Below are 21,491 nucleotides of genomic sequence, written 5' to 3'. Positions count from 1 at the left end.
ACACAGGATCGGGATGATGATGTGCAGAAATTAGATCATGTTGGGATGGCACAGGCTCGAGTGATCAACTGATTTTCAACGGTCCTTTTTCATACATTTTTATGTTGGGACCGAGACTAATTCTTTTGACATGGACAACTAGTACTGCAATATTTCAGGTCTCCCAGTTAAACGCTCTAAGCCAGTGTTGTGGAATGTAACAGGTTTTCCAGTTAAATAATGTAACATTGGTTTAGAGCGTTTGACAGGTTCCCCAGGTAAACATCCTAATCCTTTCCTACAAAAAGGAAAGGGTAATGGAAATCTGGAAGTTGTTGATGCTGGGTCAAGACTGAGATCAATAGAGTTTTGTGAAGTAAAGATATCAAGGGACATGGAGCAAGGTAGGTAAATGGAGCTGAGGTACAGATTAGCCATGTTATAATTCAATGGCATCAATGGCAGAACAGACTTGAGGAGCTGAATGGCCTAAACCTGTTCTTATGTAACCCAGTGCTGTGGTGTAGAATAGAAATCAATGCAGAAATAAATCTTTAATGTTTTTGTCAGTAGAATAAGATTGTAAGGAAACCCGTAACAGAGTTTATGTTACAGGTTTTATATCTCAGTTTTCACAATAATGAGCAAGATCACCCTCTGGGATATACACAGTCCCATGCTCATGATACTCAAGATAGAGAACTGTAATTATGTAACATGATCTGAAATTACATAAAATGCTAAACACAAATGGAGGACCCACTATGCTCTCTCCCTCAACCTCTCTGACCAAGCTTTTGTCACCCCTTTTTCTTTGGTTTAGCATTTTTGAGCGACTAAGCCCGAGAAAGGCCTCTGCAATTTTTTTCTACGTTAAAAGCGATATATAACTGCATGCTGTGATTGTTGTTTTCTCAAATGAAGACAGATAGACAGCATCTATAGCAGTTCAGTAGATCTACCCAGGCTTCAGAGCAGTGAGCACTTGCAGCCAGTTGTCTCATTAGGAACACACAATCTGGTCCCTTTCCTACCTGTAAGCAGCTCCATTTAGCTCGGGATGTACAGCTACAGGGTCGATGCCAGTCCACTGAGCAGCTGCTGCCAGATACTCTTTGTTCACACAGTTTTTCAAGGTATCTGGAATGCGGCCTTTGGAGAAGGAGTGAAAAACAACAAATACAACAGCAGTCAAGTCAGTTTCTAGGCAAATACATCATCTAACTTGCGGAGCTCTGAGGTGCTGTCAATAGGACGCAGGTTCACCCCCACGAGGGGGACAGCCACCTGTGGCTACTCCTATAGACCATTCTGAAGCACATGAATACAATTCAGGCAGAGGCCTGCTCACCTGTTCCCTCTCAGATAGGGGATGATGTACAGTTCTCATCTCGGAGGGGGTTTGGGGGAGGGGGAGAAAGAGGAGAGGGAAAGACCAGCTTGGATCATTTCTTCTATTGAATTTAACATTCTCCCTACCACTTTTTATCACCCATTCAATATTTTTGTTGTCCATTCCAATTATATTCACCCAGGATTACACATTCAGACCTAATAGAAATGAAAGATCAGAAAAACACATAGCAGCATACAATAATTTATAGCATTGTTGTAATAACTAAACCGTAAGTCTGTGTGAGAGCTCCAAAAGCTGAGAGATTTGTTACAAGAATGTAAAATCTGCAAAAGGACATAGACAGGCTAAATGAATGGGCAAAAATTTGGCAGATGGAGTATAATGTTGAAAAGTGTGAGGTCATGCACTTTGGCAGAAAAAAAAAATCAAAATCAAAGTTATTATTTAAATGGAGAAAGATTGCAAAGTGCCTTAGTACAGCAGGACCTGGGGGTACTTGTGCATGAAACACAAAAGGATAGTATGCAGGTACAGCAAGTGATCAGGAAGGCCAATGGTATCTTGGCCTTTATTGCAATGGGGATGGAGTATAAAAGCAGGGAAGTCTTACTACAGCTGCAGGGTATTGGTGAGGCCACACCTGGAATACTGCGTGCAGTTTTGGTTTCCATATTCTCGAAAGGATATACTTGCTTTGGAGGCAGTTCAGAGAAGGTTCACTAGGTTGATTCCGGGGATGAAGGGGTTGACTTATGAGGAAAGGTTGAGGAGGTTGGGCCTCTACTCATTGGAATTCAGAAGAATGAGAGGTGAACTTATCGAAACGTATAAAATTATGAGGGGACTTGACAGGGTGGATGCAGAGGATGTTTCCACCGATAGGGGAGACTCGAACTAGAGGGCATAATCTTAGAATAAGGGGCCGCCCATTTAAAACAGATGAAGGAGAAATTTCTTCTGAGGGTTATGAATCTGTGAAATTCGCTGACAGAGCTGTGGAAGCTGGGACATTGAATACATTTAAGACAGAAATAGATGGTTTTTTAATTGATAAGGGGATAAGGGGTTATGGGGAGCAGGCAGGGAAGTAGAGCCAAGTCCATGATCAGATCAGCCATGATCTTATTGAATGGCGGAGCAGGCTCGAGGGGCCGTATGGCCTACTCCTGTTCCTATTTCTTTTGTTTCTATCAAATTGCACACATCAGATCTTGTAAGTTTCTGCAGTATACTTCACACTTATGTAGGTTTAAGGGTTGAAATCACATGATGTAACATTGTAACTTATGTACTTAGATGAATTTCCCTGATCTGCAGTTTTAATGGTGTAACACCTTTATAATACTGGGCTGAGGAATTCCAATAAAAACTGTTGACTAATAAATGCAGCAGGTTTTCAACATAAGATGCGACAATGTCAGCCACCTGCTACTGCAGTTTTAAAATTTCCAAGTGGCCTGAAAAGCTTTGAGGTGAGGAGATACATCATTGCCTTTCTGTACTGCAAGAGCAGACATTTGATGAAGCTTGTGCTATGTTCCTTTTTTACCACAGGATGGCACAAGTACACTTTGTATCCTGACAGCAAAGCACACTACTGTCCTCTTGTGGCAGGGCAAGTACTTTGTTGAATGGCGGAACAAAAGTGATTGAGAAATATTACAAAATCCTGACACAAACATATTGAAAACAGACTTTATTAATTCAGGTAGTACCCAAACACATAGCAGCAGTTACTCTAGACCCCTCACTGTCCCGCCCAATTTTTCTTTCCCCCTCCTGAAGGCACAAATGTCCTCACACAAGATCACAGTACCTGTGATAGCTCTGCGGATCTCTCGAGCCGCCTCCTCTCGCACTTCAATCGAAGCCTGTTCGCTGTACCATGCCGTGTGTGGGGTGCAGATAAGGTTCGGTGCATCCTTCAGGGGTCCCTGACTAAAGCTGGAACACATCGAGAATAAATTATAAAAAGAAATAGAATTCTGAAAATCAGATGAAACAAAAAAATTACTCTGGAAAATGGAGAAAAATAGCATTACATGGACAGAAAAAAGGCAGGCAATATTTTAGGGGCACAGATCACGATGCGTCATTTTTTTTCTTTTTCCAGATGCTGATGGACCTGCTTTGTATTTCCCAAATTTTATGTTTTTATTTCAGTAACAATCACAATTTCTCACTAGACATGCATATAGCTTTAGAGCTGGAGGGGACGCCTCATGGAAACTCAAATCCATTGCCCGCTCTCACCCAGAGCAGCCTGTCGCTGTGGTTAACACATCCTAAATTTCAAACCGAAAACCTCTCTGATCAGAACAAGTGCCAAGTGTTTTAAAACTGCCAAGTTTGAAACCCCGAGTTTTCTTCCCTCACTCCTCTCCTCAAGGCAGGAACTAGTGCTGGAGTACAGTTCTACCCTCTAGTAAGTCACTCAATTTGAAACTCTTGTTCATTACACAGTAGAGAAGTGCCTGGGTTTTGCTCAGCACTCAAAGGCTGGCAGAAAGAGAGAGCTTGATATAAAAGGGAATGTCAGACACAGACCTTGACACTGCTGCAGAGTCCAGTGCAGTTCTTTCACAGTAAACATGAATGAAAAAAGTGTTACTATTTTTGTTCATATATAATAGCAAAGCTCTCAAATATATATAAAAATGAATTCCCAAAAAATACTCGATGGCAATTATAGATAGAGATTTGATTTTTAACAGGGAAACGCAGCTCATTTTAAGCAGGCATTTCTGCAGAGTGCTTCTATACCTCACTCAGACACACAAGACTGCATGTTAACACTCAAACACACCATCACTCTCAAACCACTCATGGTTACACTGCTACACACCATTTTCAGACTGCTCATCTTTATACCGTTAAACATCATCATGATCATGGACTGTTCAGATCTGCACGGACACACCATTGTTCTTGCAGGCCACTTGTGTTAACACTATTACACACCACCTTTCTTTATGCTGACTGGTACAGTATCTGCACAGTGCACTCTGTGGACAAGTTCATACTCTCCTTTAAACCTTTTCTCTCCAGAAGATCTCCTTGGCTGGGTTAGTTTCTTTGAGCGATGATCTGTGCACATTTTCCTTCCCAGTCTCTCCTGCAGGTTCAAACTCCCTGCTGGGGTACTACTTCACGAGCGCCAAACGCACCACGGTATCTCAGTCCAGTGGCTATGACTCATGTGCGAGCTGGGGTAGGAAGTACCGTCAGGCAATTTGACCATGTAGGGCACTATAAGAACCTGAACCTGAACCTGTTCATACCCAAATTTGCATTTGCAATTCCAGCAGAGATTGCTGAACAGTGAATGGTAACCCACCTTCTCCCTGTGGTAACAAGGCCAATTGCAGTGCTGCTCCAGATGAGGTTAGTTAACTCAGTTAGATGAGGGACGGAATCTTGGAATCTTGCCAGTCTGTCTGGCTCAGCTACTCACTGAGGCACTGGGGCGGGTGGGTGAGAGGAACACATTCTGGGAGAAAAACAATGTTGTCCCTTTCCTTCCTTACTTCCCCTCCACCCTGCCACCACCAAATACCGAGAGACAATTAATACAATTCAAAAAAACCAAACAAACATGTATACTAACCTGACTTGACCAACCCGCCTGCCCTCCCTTTTTGAAAGTCAGCCCACCTGCATTACCTCACCTGAAAGGTTCTGATTCGTGAACATCTAAAGCTGCCCCTCGTATCCGTCCGTCTTTCAGCGCCTGGGCCAATGCTTTCTCATCCACCAGTCCCCCTCGTGCTGTGTTCACCAGGAATGCGCCCTGACGCATCTGAGACCAGATTCACGATATGAGTAACAGCAACAAAGCATTACACCTGAAGCGTCACGCTGATAATTCATGGAACTAGCTTACATCTGATTTAATTTAACACAAAATGAAATAACTGACTGTACAGTCAGTCAATCAGCCAACTGGTAAACACAATAACACACTGGAACATACAATAAAGGCAGGATTTTCCAGTAATGTACAGATTACTGCTCAATAAACCAGACACTACAATCAATCCACTTCTGTGAAAGTTCTTATGCATTCAACGACACCAAGCAGTTATCATCTGAACTGACAGCTAATGTCACCAGGAGTGACCCAAACAGAATTAATGCCCCTCATAAAATTGAGATTGCGCTTATAAAGAATTAACTGGAAACAAGAGGGAGCGGTTTACACAGCATAATCTAATCTCTATTCAATTAGTTGATTTTGCAATCTATCCAATTTTCAATTAGCGAATTGGCAATTCCTCGAGTATTCAATTAGTTGATTTCAACAATCCATTACATTACAAAAAATAGTTATTGTGACCCATTATTTTAACAAATATTTATGGCGAATGTGGCACCCGTGGTCAAAGTTGCATTATGGACATGAAGACTGAATGCAGAGAGCTCTTTACAAATGGCCATCTTGTTCCACGAGGTTAGGTAAGTCAGTACAGATAGGGGGTGAAATCTGGGATCTTTAGTCTGTACGGCTCAGCTAATAATTAAGGCACTGGGGAGCATCAGATTACAGTGTTGCCAGTGTAAGTCTCCGTTCAGTACAGATATAACGGTTATGTTAATGGACTTTAAGCCAGAAAATGTGAATTCAAATTCCACTATGGAAGTTCAAGCAGTTGAATTCAGTTAAAAATAAATCTGAAAATAAAAATCAGTTAAAGTTAAAGTGATCATAAAGCGGTCAGATTGTCCATGACATTTCTGCAGCCACCGATCTGCTCAAACACACCCTCACTACCACCTTTGATGCCCGAGTCCCTATTAAACCATTACTCTCTCTCACCCTGGCTGTTCCCCCTGGTACGGCCCTCATCTTTGTTCCCTCAAGTCCAAGGGACACAGGCTTGAATGGGTGTGGCAGACAACTGGTTTAGCCACTCACTGCCAGATCTGGCTGGACCACATAAAGCATTATCGGCTCTTCCTCTTGTCTGCCAAAACTACTCACTATTCCAGGATCATTCTGGAATGCAAAGATAACCCCCAGCTACTATTCTCTACTGCTAACCGCCTTCTTAAACCCCTCTCCCTGTCTCCACCACACTCACTTCCAACATGCGAGGAGTTGATGGACTTCTTTGACTCAAATGTTAAGATCCAATCAGCTGCATCTGCCAGTTCCCTTCCTTCCCCTATCCCAACCAGCCAAACTTCCTCCGAGGTTTCCCCCCTACCCTAGCCATGAACTCGCATCTCTCTCCAATCACCTCTCTTGACCTCTTCACACTCATCTTGCCCATGAGACCCACTTCCTGTTCTCTTGACCCTATTCCCACTAAACTGTTGACCACCCAACTTCCTTTTCTTGCTCCCATGTTAGCTGACATGGTTAACATCCCTCTCCTCAGGTACTGTCCCCCTCTCAGATCTGCCACCATCAACCCTCTCCTCAAAAAAACAACCCTTGACCTCACTGTGCTTACAAGCTACCGCCCCCATCTCCAATCTCCCTTTCATCTCCAAAGTCCTTGAACATGTTGTCGTCTCCCAAATCCATGCCCATTTTTCCCGGAACTCCATCTTTGAATCCCTTCAATCCGATTTCCGCCCCTGCCACAGTACCAAAATGGTTCTCAAAGTCACAAATTACATCCTTTGTGACTGACAACGGTAAACTATCCCTCCTTGTCCTTCTTGACCCGTGTGCAGCCTTTGACATGGTTGACCACTCCACCCTCCTCCAATGCCTCTCCACCACCGTCCAGCTGGGTGGTACTGCACTCACCTGGTTCCATTCTTATCTATCTAAATTATAGTGTGAAAATCACCTGCAATTAATTCTCTTCCCACTCCTGGATTGTTACCTCTGGTGTCCCCCAAGGATCTATCTTTGGCCCCCTCCCATTTCTTATTTACATGCTGCCCCTTGGCGACATCATCCGAATACATGGAGTCAGTTTCCACATGTACACTGACGACACCCAGCTCTACCTCACCACCACTTCTCTCGACTCCTCCACGGCCTCTAAATTGTCAAGACTGCTTATTCGACATCCAGTACTGGATGAGCAGAAAGTTTCTCCAATTAAATATTGGGAAAACCGAAGCCAGTCGTCTTTGGTCCCCGCCACAAACTGCATTCCCTAGCCACCTATTCCATCCTTCTCCTTAGCATCCATCTGAGGCTGAACCAGACTGTTCGCAACTTTGGTGTCATATTTGACCCTGAAATGAGCTTCCGGCCACATATCCGCAGCATAACTAAAACTGCCCATTTCCACCTCCACAACATTGCCCATCTCCGCCCCTGCCTCAGCTCATCATCCATGCCTTTGTTACCTCGAGACTTGACTACTCCAGATCATTCCTGACTGGCCTCCCACATTCTACCCTATGTAAACTTAAGATCATCAAAAACTCAGCAGCTCGTGACCTAACTCACACCAAGTCCCGCTCACCCATCACCCCTGTGCTCGCTGATCTACGTTGGCTCCCGGTTAAGCAACGCCTCGATTTCAAAATCACCCCCCCCCACACCCCGAGATGTCCTGCTCTTGAGCATCCCTGATAACAACTGCTCAAACCATTGGCGGTCATGCCTTCAGCTACCGAGGTCCCAAGTTCTGGAACTCCCTCCCATATCTCTCCGCCTCTCTATCCTCCTTTTAGACGCTCCTTAAAGCCTACCTCTTTGATCAAACGTCTATCATCTTATGTGCCTCGGTGTCAAATTTATTTTTTATGTCTTAACACTCCTGTGAAGCGCCTTGGGATGTTTTACTACATTAAAGGCGCTATATAAATACAAGTTGTTGTTGCAAAAGCACAAATGGTTCACTAATATCCATTAGGGAAGGAAACCTGCCACCCTTACCGGGTCTGGCTCTAATCACACACCAACATGGTTGACTCTTAACTGCCCTCTGAAGTGGTCTAGTGAGGCAGTCTGTTGTATCAAACCACTACAAAAAATAAAACTGTTCTTTCAGTGGTTCAAGAAAGGCCCTGAGGGATGGACAATAAATGCCGGCCTTGACAGCGATATCTATAACCCGAGAATGAATGATAAAAACCTTCCCTGAAGCATAAGCTAACATTTATTCTAATATATTTATGGAAATTTGGGGATTGTGTGTGTTTAAGAAAACAAGTTTGGAGGATGTACTACCATACTAACAGCACACTTACATTTAAACAGTTCACGCATCTCCAAGGGTTTCACACAATGAATTAAGTGGTTTTTTTTTTTTGAATGACATACTAATGTAGTAGCCCACAAGACCCTGCCCGCTCTCTACCTGTTTGATGGTGAAATCATTGATGAGGTGGTGATTGTGCTCGTTCAGGCTGCAGTGCAGGGTCACACAGTCACTGTGAACCAGCAGATCCTGTAAGGTGCTTATTCTCTGGAGACCAAGCGACTTCTCCACTCCATCAGGCAGGTACGGATCATAGAAAATCACATTAAATCCAAACGTTTTTGCCCGCAAAGCCACTGCCTGACCAACACGACCTGCAAGAGAAAGGGGTCATGAGACATTTTTTCACCCGTCTATATCAGAAACAAATACTGCTCACCCTTGATGGCTAAGTGGGGAAAATGCAGAGCAGATAGTCCCAGTATCAATTCCAGGTGTGTGCAGTTAGCCAAGCTCAGCTGGGGGCAGAAGTCGGGGTAGGTTTGGCCATTGTTCCTGCTCGCTATCCAGTGAGCACAGCCAGAGACAGAGTATGTAGCCAAGAACAGGACGTCAAAACATCCTGGTTTGAGGTGGTCTGCATCCTTCTGTCTAACTGCTGTTTTCTTCGACTACTCCCGGGCTGCTGGAACCTGCTCTGCCTAGTCAGTTTATCATGCTTCTGTTTCTACCTGCCTATCCCCCACCCTTTTAAACTATTCACACATTTTGCATCTCGTATGTGTCTTTGATTTCTTACATTATGCCTTCAATCATCTCATGCTAGTATCACATCTGCCATTAAATCATCTGATTTCCACTTCAGCATTTTACAGGCCCAATTTATTGCGTGGGGGTGGGGAGGGTTTTTTCCCCTTTTTCTGTTCTTTTAAATGCTGGTCAGTAATATCATCCAGTTTTGAGAGAGTCCGCACACAAACATCAATTCTTCGGTTCTCTCCAGATGCCGTCTGGCCTGCTCACTGCTCCCCAGCATTTCCTTTTTCGCTCACGGATTTCCAGCACCTGCAGTATTTTGAGTTTTGTTCACAGGCTTATTACTGATGCCCTCCACTGTTGAATAGACATCACTGCCCAGTTCCTTGGCTCATATGAAGAATGGCCTTTCAGGCAAAATACTGGGGGGGGGGGGGTGGGGGTGCTCCTATGGATGATGTACATCAGCATGAACCACTGGAGAAGGGATTATAACCAGTAACTGATAGCACAAGTCAGAGACTGAGCTGATGTAAACAGAGGTTTATTTAGAAAGTAACTGGGTAGAACTGGGTGCTGAAACGCGAGAGAGCAGAGTTCTTAAAGATCGATGACTTGGGACAGAAGTTTTCCTTCTCTAGTAGCTTTAAGTGTATTCTCAACTTAAAGCCTAGTGAAAATGAGCAGAGCGCATAAAGCTTCTCATGATTCTGCACCAATTTCACTCACAAAGCCATGTGCATGTCCTGTGTGGGAAATGGAAAATATTAACCTTAAAAATACATTGCAAACATCTAACCTCAAACTGGGGAAATGTGACTGATTTAAAAAAAAGACCTGCATTTATATAGTGCCTTTCACTACCTCAGGATGTCTCAAAGCGCGTTGCAGCCAATGAAGGACTCTTAAATTGTAGTCACTGTTACAACATCGGAAACGCGGCATCCAATTTGCACACAGAATCATAGAAGTTTACAGCACGGAAGGAGATCATTTCGGCCCAACGTGTCTACAGCATGCTCTCTCAAATAGCAATGTGATATATGATCAGATCATTTGCTTCTGTGATGTTGGCTGAGATATAAATATTGGACAGGACACAGGGGAGAATTGCCCCATTCTTCGAAATGCCATAGGGTCTTTTACAACGACCTGAAAGAGCAGACTGGGCTTCCTACGACAGTGCAGCATTCCCGTAGTACTGCACTGGAGCATCAGCCCAAATTTTATGCTAAAGTCTCTGGAGTGGGACTTGAACCCACAACCTTCTGATTAACAGAGTGCTGCCACTGAGCCATGTATACACCATAAGTAGAAATGCTGCTGTAATACAGGCCACATGGTTCAAGGTTAGACTTCTGATGTGTGCTCAGTTACCAGATCTCAACACTGTTACAAAATTAACCTCAACACCACTTTACCAGAGCAGGGGAAAAGAAAAACAACAATCAGCCAGAGTTCTTATTCCTGATAGCCATCAAGTTTCCATGCTGAAAAGGGCACATGTAAGCATGGAATCCAGCTCAACTTTTGATTGGCTGACATTCATGGTCTAGTCTCTCACAAAAGAATGGCAACTTGACGTATAGGAAGGCTGCCAATGCCCACGGAGCTGGCCGTGAGTTAGCACTAATACCCACAGAGCTAGCCACGACTTAGCACTAATACCCACAGAGCTAGCCACGAGTTAGCACCAAAGCCCACGGTGCTGGCCATGAGTCAGCGCCAATGCCCACAGAGCTATAAGATACCCTTCAGAAAAGGAGAAAAACTGGGGCAGGGAGAGGGAGGAATACTCGTGCAACTCTCAGGATTAGTGTCTGGCCAACATACCCAGGCCAATGATGCCCAAAGTTTCTCCACGGATTCGAGCTGCTCCTGCCGCTACCTCTCGGATCTGTTCAACACTCGACACCCTTGTCCCCTCTCGCAAGGCCTGGTGGAGCCACGTTGACCGTCTGTAAAGGTTTAATATGTGACACAGTGTGGAGTCTGCCGTTTCCTCCACCGACGACGAGGGAATGTTACACACCGCAATCCCTGTAACATGGAAGAAAGGAATCCGTGAATTAAACATCACTAAATGTCCATAATCCTACCAGTTATCAGATTACCATGTTCCCAATCAATGTTATTAATCAGGTCAACTTCACTGGCATTATTACATGGGCTGGTGTTAACAAGTCTATTTAATTCAAGGTGAGGGATGTCAGTGCTGGGGAATTGACATGTTTTCATTTTGGCATCTATTATTTGCATCAACCACATCCAGGTAAAGAGCAGGTTAGATGCAGAACTGAGCTCCATCTACAAGCTAGCATCAAGCATTCCTAAGTAATGTACTGCACGAGTACACACAATATAATGCTTCCTCTACATTGCCCCAAACAGGTCAGGTGCAGAAAAAGTTTGGGTTGCCGTGTTCAATGAACAGCCTCCAGACCAGAAGCTTGGCCATCCAGCCTGCAAAGACAAAGCTTGAATGTAGGCTCCTCCCTCTCCACAGTGTTGCTGCCAGTCCCTACCACTTGCTGCTGCAAATACACAGAAGTTACAACATGGAAATAGGCCACTGAGGTCAACCAGCAGCAAATAGCTCTAATCACATTTACCCACCCTGTTCCCAGATCTCTTTGACCCCTTTTCCTTCATCTACCTATCTCGTCTAATCTTGAATGTTGACAGAACTTCTGCATCAACCCTTAACCCCTGGAAGTGAATTCCATAGCAATATCCCTGTGGAAGAAGTTTCTCCTATACGGTTCTAAATCTCTTGCAATTCTAAATCTTGCATCTATGGCTGCTCTTTCTTGACTCCTCAACTAAAACAGTCTGCTTCTATCTATCCTGCCTCATCCTTTCATAATTTGAAACATGTCTATTACATTGCCTTGTAATCTGCACTGTTCTAATGTAAATAGGCCCAATATCTTTCTTTATATTTATATTTCCTCATACATACAGGCAGCATCCCAGTGAATCTGGATTATACCCTATTGAACACTGTTGGTGACATTCCTGCCCACTGTCCGTGAACTTGGAGGGGAGGGGAAGAGCAAAGTGTTAAAGCATCAAAAGAACATGAAAAGGTTAAGAAACTCAGCCATTTCAAGTAGGTTTCTGTTGCTGGTATTTGACAATTTTCTTTTCTGCATAGTCATTAGGCTCCACAATGAAACAAACGGAGAGTCCTTCATGTCAGATGCTTAAACACTGTGCCTTAAATCGCTGCTTGTTGAATTTGATGACAATGGCGATGTGAGGTATTACTGCTCACTAGGGAGAGTGTAATGCTGGAATACAGATTTTTCAGTTTTGACCAGCATGGATTTTCATACAATACTGTAAGTGGTGGGACTACAAACAGCAGGCAGCATTAGTAATGACAAGTTCAGCTGCACAGTGCTGGCATTTCCAGGCATTCTGTCCAAAGCCTTGCACTAGAGTGCTTGCACTTAACTCGCTCCAAGGTGTTACAATGAATTGCATAAATGGTACCCGGGCAAACTTTAATTCAAAGTCCTCCCTTCCCCATTGGAGATCCCCTCATCCCCTCTCCCAACTGTAGGGAGAGATCTGGAGCTCACCGGTCACGCCAAAACGGAGGGCAAAAAGCTGCCTCTCGCCATTCGGAGGTATAACACGGAGCTCCAGTGTGTTGCCTCAATGTGAAGGGAAAGTCAGTGTGTAGGGGAAAATGTATGCAGCAGCAGGGAGATAGCTCGCCAGACACAATTAATCAATGTTAGTCACAAAATTAACAAACAGATAATACAAATAATTATTTGGTACATTCAGCAACCCTCAGATGCATTGAACAACTTGCATTTATAGAACATCTTTAACATAGTGAAACGACATTTCACAGGAGTACTGAGGTTTTGAAAAATTTGACACCGAGTCGCATAAGTAGAAATTAGCGCAGATGACCAAAAGCTTGGTCAAAGAGGTAGGTTTAAAGGAACATCGTGAAGGGAGAAAGAGAGGTAGAGGCGGAGAGGTTTAGGCAGGGAGTTCCAGGGCTTGGGGCCTAGGCAACAGAAGGCACGGCCACCAATGGTTGAGCGATTATAATCAGAGATGCTTAAGAGGGCAGAATTTGAGGAGTGCAGACATCTCGCCGGCAGGGGGCGGGGGTGGGGGTGGGGGCGCGGGGCAGGGAGAAGAGGCAATTACAGAGATAGGGCAGAGCGAGGCCATGGAGGGATTTGAAAATAAGGATGAGAATTTTGAAATCGAGGCATTGCTTAACGGGAAGCCAATGTAGGTCAGCGAGCACAGGGGTGATGGATAAGTGGGACAGGACAAGCATCTGCTGTACAGACCGTACTGCACGTTAACAAGGTGTCCATCAGCCACTACATGATTACGGAGTGGGCGTTACAGCAGCACAGCGGTCTGGTGATCACCATTTTCCTGAGGGAGACAGCTCGATTCTTGTCCACCTTGCAGCTCTCCAAGTGGACTGCAGCTCCATTCCCTTACCCAAATCCGCAGCTGATTTGATGTCGACATTGTCGTAGCCACTGCCGATCCGGACGATAATTCGAAGTGCTTTGAATTTCTCGAGGTCCTCTCGTGTTAATGTAATGGTGTGGTACATCAGGGCGCCCACTGCTTCATTCAGTACCTGTGTTGAGAGAGAGGAAGTTCAGCTTGGAATCACTTTTTCTTCATGTATACCCAAGTGAGCACAGCACAGGTATAGGTACAGAGCTCTCAGCTCCCTCTATAGTCTACTCTTGTTAATTCAGTCACTTTTACTGAAAAAAAATTGGAATTATCCTGTAGTACAAATTAAGTAATTTTAATATAACAGGAAAGGAGGTGGGGTGTTTTTTTGGTTGCACAATTTGAATTACTTCAAATTAAATATCAAACCACATAGAATCCTATCAGGGCCTGCCGTGTTAGGCACAACAGGAGACGGATATAGTGTACAGCTTTTTCTGCACTGTCCCATCAAGCAGGCACAGCTTACGTACTGTATGGGTTAAATGTAGAGCAAAGTTCTCGAAGTCCCTCAACAAGCACACCCAGGTCAGATTATATGAAGTAGTAGTGATTGGTTCCACTATTTCCCATACGCAGTTCAGAGTTGGACTGTTTCCTGGCTCTTGCTGGATGCAGTTTCATAGGCACCAGTCACCCTTCCAGCAATTTGCCCAATGCACACTCTGCACCTAAACAAGAGTGTAATATTCTTAATTCATCCCTTCCAACATCTATCACCAGTACAAACCTGTGACAATCTCTGTCCACCACTAATTCACACTCATGTACAGCTCAAAACACTTTCCAAGCAACTTAGATTTGAAAGGACTGAACTTAGAATTGTTCGAAGTGAACTGGTACAAAAATGATCCAAGCCACTACTGTACTACATAGGCATCATGGTAGCTTATCCAGTTGCATGAACATTTCATACACCATTCTTCTTAAGCAGTCCCTTCAATCAAGGATGACTTGCTTCCACGCCAAAAAGGGGATGAGTTCAGTGAGTTCACAGCTGTTTCAGTGAAGGACCCAATATTCCTGGTCCCGAACTGCATATTGAAGGGTGAAATTTTTTTAATGTGACAGCCGTTGCACACCAGCCACCACACGGGCTTGACAGAGCTAGATCTTGGTCCAGTGGCAAGGATTAACCAGCTCTGCTGCACGGACCTAGTGTGCACACATATCGCAGTGTGGGCTGGCCCTTGCTGCCCCTGGGCTATGCTTCTTCTGGGCCCCGAACACTCATCTCCTGGACCCCGATCATATCGCTCTGCAATCCAGTAGCATCTATATATACACTGTCTTTAGAAACTACACAGAGAAAGATAGCTCACCACAGCAACAAGTCATCGACTCTGGAACGGCAAGAACAACTGCCCACTTAACTTGATTACATCAGAGACACGGTGAGTAAATCATCATAGGCAGTCCTTCGGAATCGAGGAAGACTTGCTTCCACTCCTGAAGTGAGTTCTTTGGTGGCTGAACAGTCCAATACGAGAGCCACAGACTCTGTCACAGGTGGGACAGATAGTCGTTGAGGGAAGGGGTGGATGGGACTGGTTTCCGCACGCTCTTTCCGCTTGGTGCGCTTGATTTCTGCATGCTCTCGGCGTTGAGACTAGAGGTGCTCAGCGCCCTCTCGGATGCACTTCCTCCACTTAGGGCAGTCTTGGGCCAGGGACTCCCAGGTGTCAGTGGGGATGTTGTACTTTATCAGGGAGGCTTTGAGGGCGTCCTTGTAGAGTTTCCGCTGCCCACCTTTGGCTTGTTTGCCGTGAAGGAGCTCCGAGTAGAGCACTTGCTTTGGGAGTCTCGTGTCTGGCATGCGGACTATATGGCCTGCCCAGTGCTTCAATGCTGGGGATATTAGTCCGAATGAGGACGCTGATGTTTGTGCGCCTGTCCTCCCAGGGGATTTGTAGGATCTTGCGGAGACATCATTGGTGATATTTCTCCAGCAACTTGGTATCTACTGTACCATGGTCCATGTCTCTGAACCACAGGAGGGCAGGTATTACTACAGCCCTGTAGACCATGAGCTTGGTGGCAGTTTGGAGGGCCTGGTCTTCAAACACACTTTTCCTCAGGCAACCGAAGGCTGCACTGGTGCACTGGAGGCGGTGTTGGATCTCGTCGTTGATGCCTGCTCTTGTTGATAGGAGGCTCCCGAGATATGGGAAGTGGTCCATGGTGTCCAGGGCCGCGCCGTGGATCTTGATGACTGGGGGGCAGTGCTGTGCGGCGAGGACAGACTGGTGGATGACCTTTGTCTTACGGATGTTTAGCACAAGGCCCATGCTTTTGTATGCCTCAGTAAATATGTCGACTATGTCCTGGAGTTCAGCCTCTGTATGTGCGCAGACGTTGGCGTCATTCGCGAACTGTAGCTCGATGGCAGAGGTTGGGGTGGTCTTGGATCTGGCCTGGAGACGGCGCAGGTTGAACAGGTTCCCACTGGTTCTGTAGTTTAGTTCCACGCCACCGGGGAGCTTGTTGACCGAGGTGGAGCAAGGCAGCGAGAAAGATTGAGAAGAGGGTTGGTGCGATGACGCAGCCCTGTTTAACCTCGGTCCGGACGTTGATTGGGTCTGTGATGGATCCATTGGTAAGGATCACGGCCTGCATGTCGTCGTGGAGCAGGCGGAGGATGGTGATGAACTTTTGGGGCATCCGAAACAGAGGAGGACACTCCATAGACCCTCGGGGTCCGATGACCTCCAATGTCCCCCGGCCAACCTCCGACGTCCCCTGGAGAGTCCCACGAGTTCGGGCCATCCGGGCCTACGCAGGCTTCCCACCACCTCACCCATAGACGACCTCCGATGTCTCCCGACGACGCCCTCGACCTGGCTATCGGGCCTCCACCTCCCCCCCTGCTCCAGCGACGATCGTAACACCTCCAGCGACAGCAGATGGGCCCTCTCTTCCTCGACGATGGCTGGACCTCCCGTGGCGACAAGCGACCTCCTCCTCAACAACGACCAGTTCCCCCTCTCCTATGTCGGTGACTGTCCTCCCCTCCTCCCTCAGCGACGACTGGGGCTCTCCTTCCCCACCGGCGACCTGGCCTCCTCTCCTCCTCCAACATGTGGTGAGTTCCATGGCTGTGACCCCCTGCCCTCCCACCCTGAACCCCGGTGGGCCACTGACCCTCCTAATGCCTGCCCCAAACGGAGAGTAAACAAAGCAACCGTCAATCAATCTTGGAGTCAATACTTATGGTTGGCTCAGGCTTGTCGAGAAAGTTCTCTCAATATCTCGATGGATACAGTTGTAGTTTCCTACTGTTTTAATAACATTAGAAATAGGAGCAGGAGTAAGCCATACAGCCCCTCGAGCCTGCTCCGCCATTCAATAAGATCATGGCTGATCTGATCATGGACTCAGCTTTACTTCCCCACCCACTCCCCATAATCCCTTATCGTCGAAGAAACACTATTTCTGTCTTAAATTTATTCAATGTCCCAGCTTACACAGTTCCGAGGCAGCGAATTCCACAGATTTACAACCCTAAGAAATTTCTCCTCATCTCTGTTTTAAATAGGCGGCCCCTTATTCTAAGATCATGCCCTCTAGTTCTAGTCTCCCCCATCAGTGGAAACATCCTCTCTGCATCCACCTCGTCATAATCTTATACGTTTCGATAAGATCACCTCTCATTCTTCTGAATTCCAGAGGCCCAACCTACCCAACCTTTCCTCATAAGTCAATCCCCTCTCATCCCCAGAATCAAACTAGTGAACCTTCTCTGAACTGCCTCCAAAGCAAGTATATCCTTTCATAAACATGGAAACCAAAACTGCATGCAGTATTCCAGATGTAGCCTCACCAATACCTTATATAGCTCTAGCATCCCCTTTGCAATAAAGGCCAAGATAATGTAGGAAACGAGACAGCCAATTTGTGCACAGCAAGCTCCCATTCTCTTGTAGTCTTCAGAAGCAACTTGAAAGTCTGAATTGAGGCATGAAGCTGTGAGGTAGAGAGGAGTCACTAAGCCAAGTGAGGCGGCGCCATTCGTAAATGAAAGGCGAGGAAGTTGTGGAGCAGTGACTCACATTTCAACTACTGCATGGGTCTTTAGAAGTCGTTTTCATTTTGAACCACACCTCTGGGGCGGTGGCTTGTCAGCAGTAGGCTTCTTCAAATACAACTCCAAGATTGATACACCATTATACTTTACTGAAATCCCAATAACAATGCAGCAGGTCAATAAAAAAAAACTTTGCTCAGATGCAATTTATTTTCTTTTAAGCCATATGATGTCAAATACTGACCTCCCACAAAAATAATAGAAAAAAAACTACATTAGCAGTTTTTAGCCAACGTTTGGTACTACTTTCAGCCCCAGATCTCTGGCTGGCAACACAAATATCTATCATGTCCAATAATCCTTCCCTTGCACATTCGTCCCAGTTAAAGCTAAATGGAGGAAACTGGTCCCATGCAGTGTGGCTATACGAAAAGGTTAGGTTTAAAACTATGCCAATTTTACAAGGCTGACAGGAATACATTTCTTAACCACAGGTTAGTGCCATCAAATTGGAAAGAACCCAACTGTTGACACTTTCTGCAGTGTGTAGAGGATGTGATGTGTTTTTTGGAATAAATTGTTTACAATGGTAGTAAGAGGAAAACCGAGACTGGATTTATATTGTAGTCAATACTGTCAGTTTGGCTCAGTTGGCAGCACACCTATCTCAAAGAATAGATAAACTTGCTTTTATATAGTACAAATGCAAAATACTGTGGATCAATGTTCCCTCTAATATTTTTTGGTTGGCACTACCCTCTTAACGGTCTGCACGGACCATTCAAAATTCTGCTTGTGCAGTTTTTCTATTTAAAAGCTGCTCACCGACTGCAAGGGCCTGCAGAATGCTGCACAGCCATGCAGCTTAAAAGGGAACACTGCTATAGATGCTGGAAATCTCCAATAAACAAAAAGCTGTAAAACTCAAGTCAGGCAAAATCTGGAGACAAAAAGTTAACATTTCAGGCTGATGACTCATCAACAAATCATGGATCATCGGCCAAAAATGTTAGCCCTATGTGACCTTGGTATGCAAAATGGCTGCTGTGTATGTCTGCTTGATGGACACCACATTTTAAATTAAATAATGCAGGTGGAAGGAGTTGGACCTGTTCCTCAGAGACATGGTAATATACTACATGATTGCAACTTTATTTTCATTTTAGTTCAAACTGGTGTGAATCTCCATGCTCATCTTGTCCATGACACCCACCTTCTGCTCCTTTGACCATATTCCCACTAAACTACTGACTTCCCGACTTCCTTTCCTGGCCCCTATGCTACTGGATATTGTTAAGAACGCAAGAACATAAGAAAATAGGAGCAGGAGTAGGCCATACAGCCCCTCAAGACTGCTCTGCCATTTAATATCATGGCTGATCTGATCTTGGTCTCAACTCCACTTTCCTGCCTGTTCCCCATAACCCTCGACTCCCCTATAGTTCAAGAATCTGTCTATCTCAGCTTTGAATATCCCTCTGCCTTGAATATATTCAATGACCCAGTCTCCACAGCTCTTTGGGGCAGAGAATTCCAAAGATTCACGACCCTCAGAAGAAATTCCTCCTCATTTCCATCTTAAATGGGTGACCCCTTATTCTGAAACTATGCCTCCTAGTTCTAGATTCCCCCACGAAGGGAAACATCCTATCAGTATCTACCCTTTCAAGGCCCCTCAGAATCTTACATGTTTCAACAAGATCACCTCTCATTCTTCTAAACTTCAATGGGTACAGGCCGAACCTGCTCATAAGACAACTCCTTCATCCCAGGAATCAACCTAGTGAATCTTCGCTCAATTGCTTCCTTAAACAAGATCAAAACTGTACGCAGTACTCTAGGTGTGGTCTCACCAATGCCCTGTACAGTTGTAGCAAGACTTGCCTACTTTTATACTCCACCCCCTTTACAATGGGCTCAACTTTGGCCCACCCCTTTTCTCAGCACACTTACCGGAGATGCGCCGCTTTTCTCCGTTCAGAAGTGCGCTGAAAAAATTCCTCCCCACTTTGGCCGCTGTCCGGCCTCTCCCCGGTCGTCGCACAGCATGGCCAGTCGAGACGGGGGCGGAGCCAGCGTCCTGCGCTGAAAACAGTGCCGGGATATCAGCACAAGCGCATTGGAGTCAGGTTGTGATGTCCGCGCATGCGCAGTAGCGCCGAAATTTGTAAATCGGCCATTTTTAAAAGGAATCGTAGCTGCTTGTGTTTTGCTATCCGGTGAGTTTGCTTCCTGCAGCCTGTGTATGCTCTGATGAGGGTAGTTCCCACCCCCTATCTCTGGCCAAGTGGTCTCCCGGTTGTCCCACCCCTATCCCTGGCCGAGTGGCCTCCCGCATCGGCTGGCCTGCTGCCTTCCCAGGCCGATTTTTCAGATGAAGGTAGGACTTCTATTTTTTTTTGTTACTGAATGCTTATTATTTTTTGTGCTTTGTTTTAATGCTTTGGGTGCAGGTCCTCTCTGCTTCCCTCTCACCCCTATCCCAGCCGAATGGCCCCCGATGTACCTACCTGCGCTGATTTCTTAACTCTCCGCAAGGGCCTTTCTGAATTGGCCACATATGCTGGCCTAAGTAGATTTGAACTATTAGCTGGCCAAAGTGGCCAAAACTGCTGTAGGTGGCTGGTAACGCCCCCTTTTGAGAAAAACTAAACTAAAAATATTGTAACTAACTCACTTACACTGGCGCAAATTGAATGTGCAAAATGGGGATTTTTAAGATACACCAGAAAAATCAAGTTACTCCAAAAAAAAACACGAGCAACCTCTGGCCAAAATTGGGCCTCATAAACATTCTGTAGTCTTTCTCTATTTAAATAATATTTTGTTTTACTATTCTTCCTACCAAAATGGATAACCTCACATTTTCCCACATTACATTCCATTTCCCAAATTTTTGCCCACTCACATAAGCTATTTATATCCCTTTACAGGCTGTGTCCTCCTCACAACTTGCTTACCCACCTATCTTTGTATCGTCAGCCAAATTGGCTACTTTATCCAAGTCATTAATATAGAATGTAAATAGTTGAGGCCCCAGCACTGATCCCAGTGGCACCCCACTAGTTATAGTTTGCCAACGTGAATATGACCCTTTTATCCCAACTATTTTCTGTTAGTTAGCCAATCCTCTATCCATGCTAGTATATTACCCCAACACCATGAGCTCTTATCTTGTGTAGTAACCTTTAATGTGGCACCTTATCGAATGCCTTTTGGAAATCTAAATACACAGCTACTGGTTCCCCTTTATCCACCCTGCTCGTTCCATCCTCAAATAACAAATCAACTTGTCAATCACGATTTCCCTTTCATAAAACCATGTTGACTTGGCTTGATTGTATTACGATTTTCTAAATGTCCTTAATAATGGATTCCAGCATTTTCCCAATGACAGATGTTAGGCCAACTGGCCTATAGTTTCCTGCTTTCTGTCTCCCTTCTTTCTTGAATAGGGGAGTTATATTTGCGGTTTTCCAATCCACTGGGACCTTTCCAGAATCTAGGGAATTTTTGAAGATTACAACCAATGCATCCACTATCGCTGCAACCACTTCTTTTAAAGATGCAGGCAATCAGGTCCAGGGGACTGGTCAGCCTTTCGTCCCATTAATTTGTTGAGTACTTTCTCTCTAGTGATAATGATGGTTTTCATTTCCTCCCTCCCTTTTGCCCCCTGATTTTCTACTATTTATTCGGATGATTTTAGTGTCTTCTACCGTGAAGACCGATACAAAATATTTGTTCAAAG

General features: G+C 45.2%; 1 protein-coding gene across 8 annotated transcripts in view; it reads right to left on the bottom strand.

The window, feature by feature from the left end:
- Positions 1–21,491, bottom strand: part of LOC139263044 (C-terminal-binding protein 1-like) — a 109,920-nt gene that overhangs the window by 6,592 nt on the left and 81,837 nt on the right. For all 8 annotated transcript variants that reach the window (XM_070878548.1, XM_070878546.1, XM_070878552.1 and 5 more), the window contains 6 exons: positions 13,690–13,834; positions 11,038–11,244; positions 8,608–8,822; positions 5,005–5,135; positions 3,153–3,280; positions 1,014–1,131 (listed from right to left, as the gene is read on the bottom strand). In XM_070878548.1, coding sequence (XP_070734649.1) covers positions 1,014–1,131; positions 3,153–3,280; positions 5,005–5,135; positions 8,608–8,822; positions 11,038–11,244; positions 13,690–13,834 — 944 coding nt within the window. The remainder of the gene's footprint in view (positions 1–1,013; positions 1,132–3,152; positions 3,281–5,004; positions 5,136–8,607; positions 8,823–11,037; positions 11,245–13,689; positions 13,835–21,491) is intronic.

The sequence above is a fragment of the Pristiophorus japonicus genome, chromosome 4, assembly GCF_044704955.1.
Source record: "Pristiophorus japonicus isolate sPriJap1 chromosome 4, sPriJap1.hap1, whole genome shotgun sequence".
NCBI classification, from domain to species: Eukaryota; Metazoa; Chordata; class Chondrichthyes; family Pristiophoridae; genus Pristiophorus; species Pristiophorus japonicus.
The sequence above is the reverse complement of the archived record's forward strand: the minus strand, read 5'-3'. Positions and strand labels throughout refer to the sequence as shown.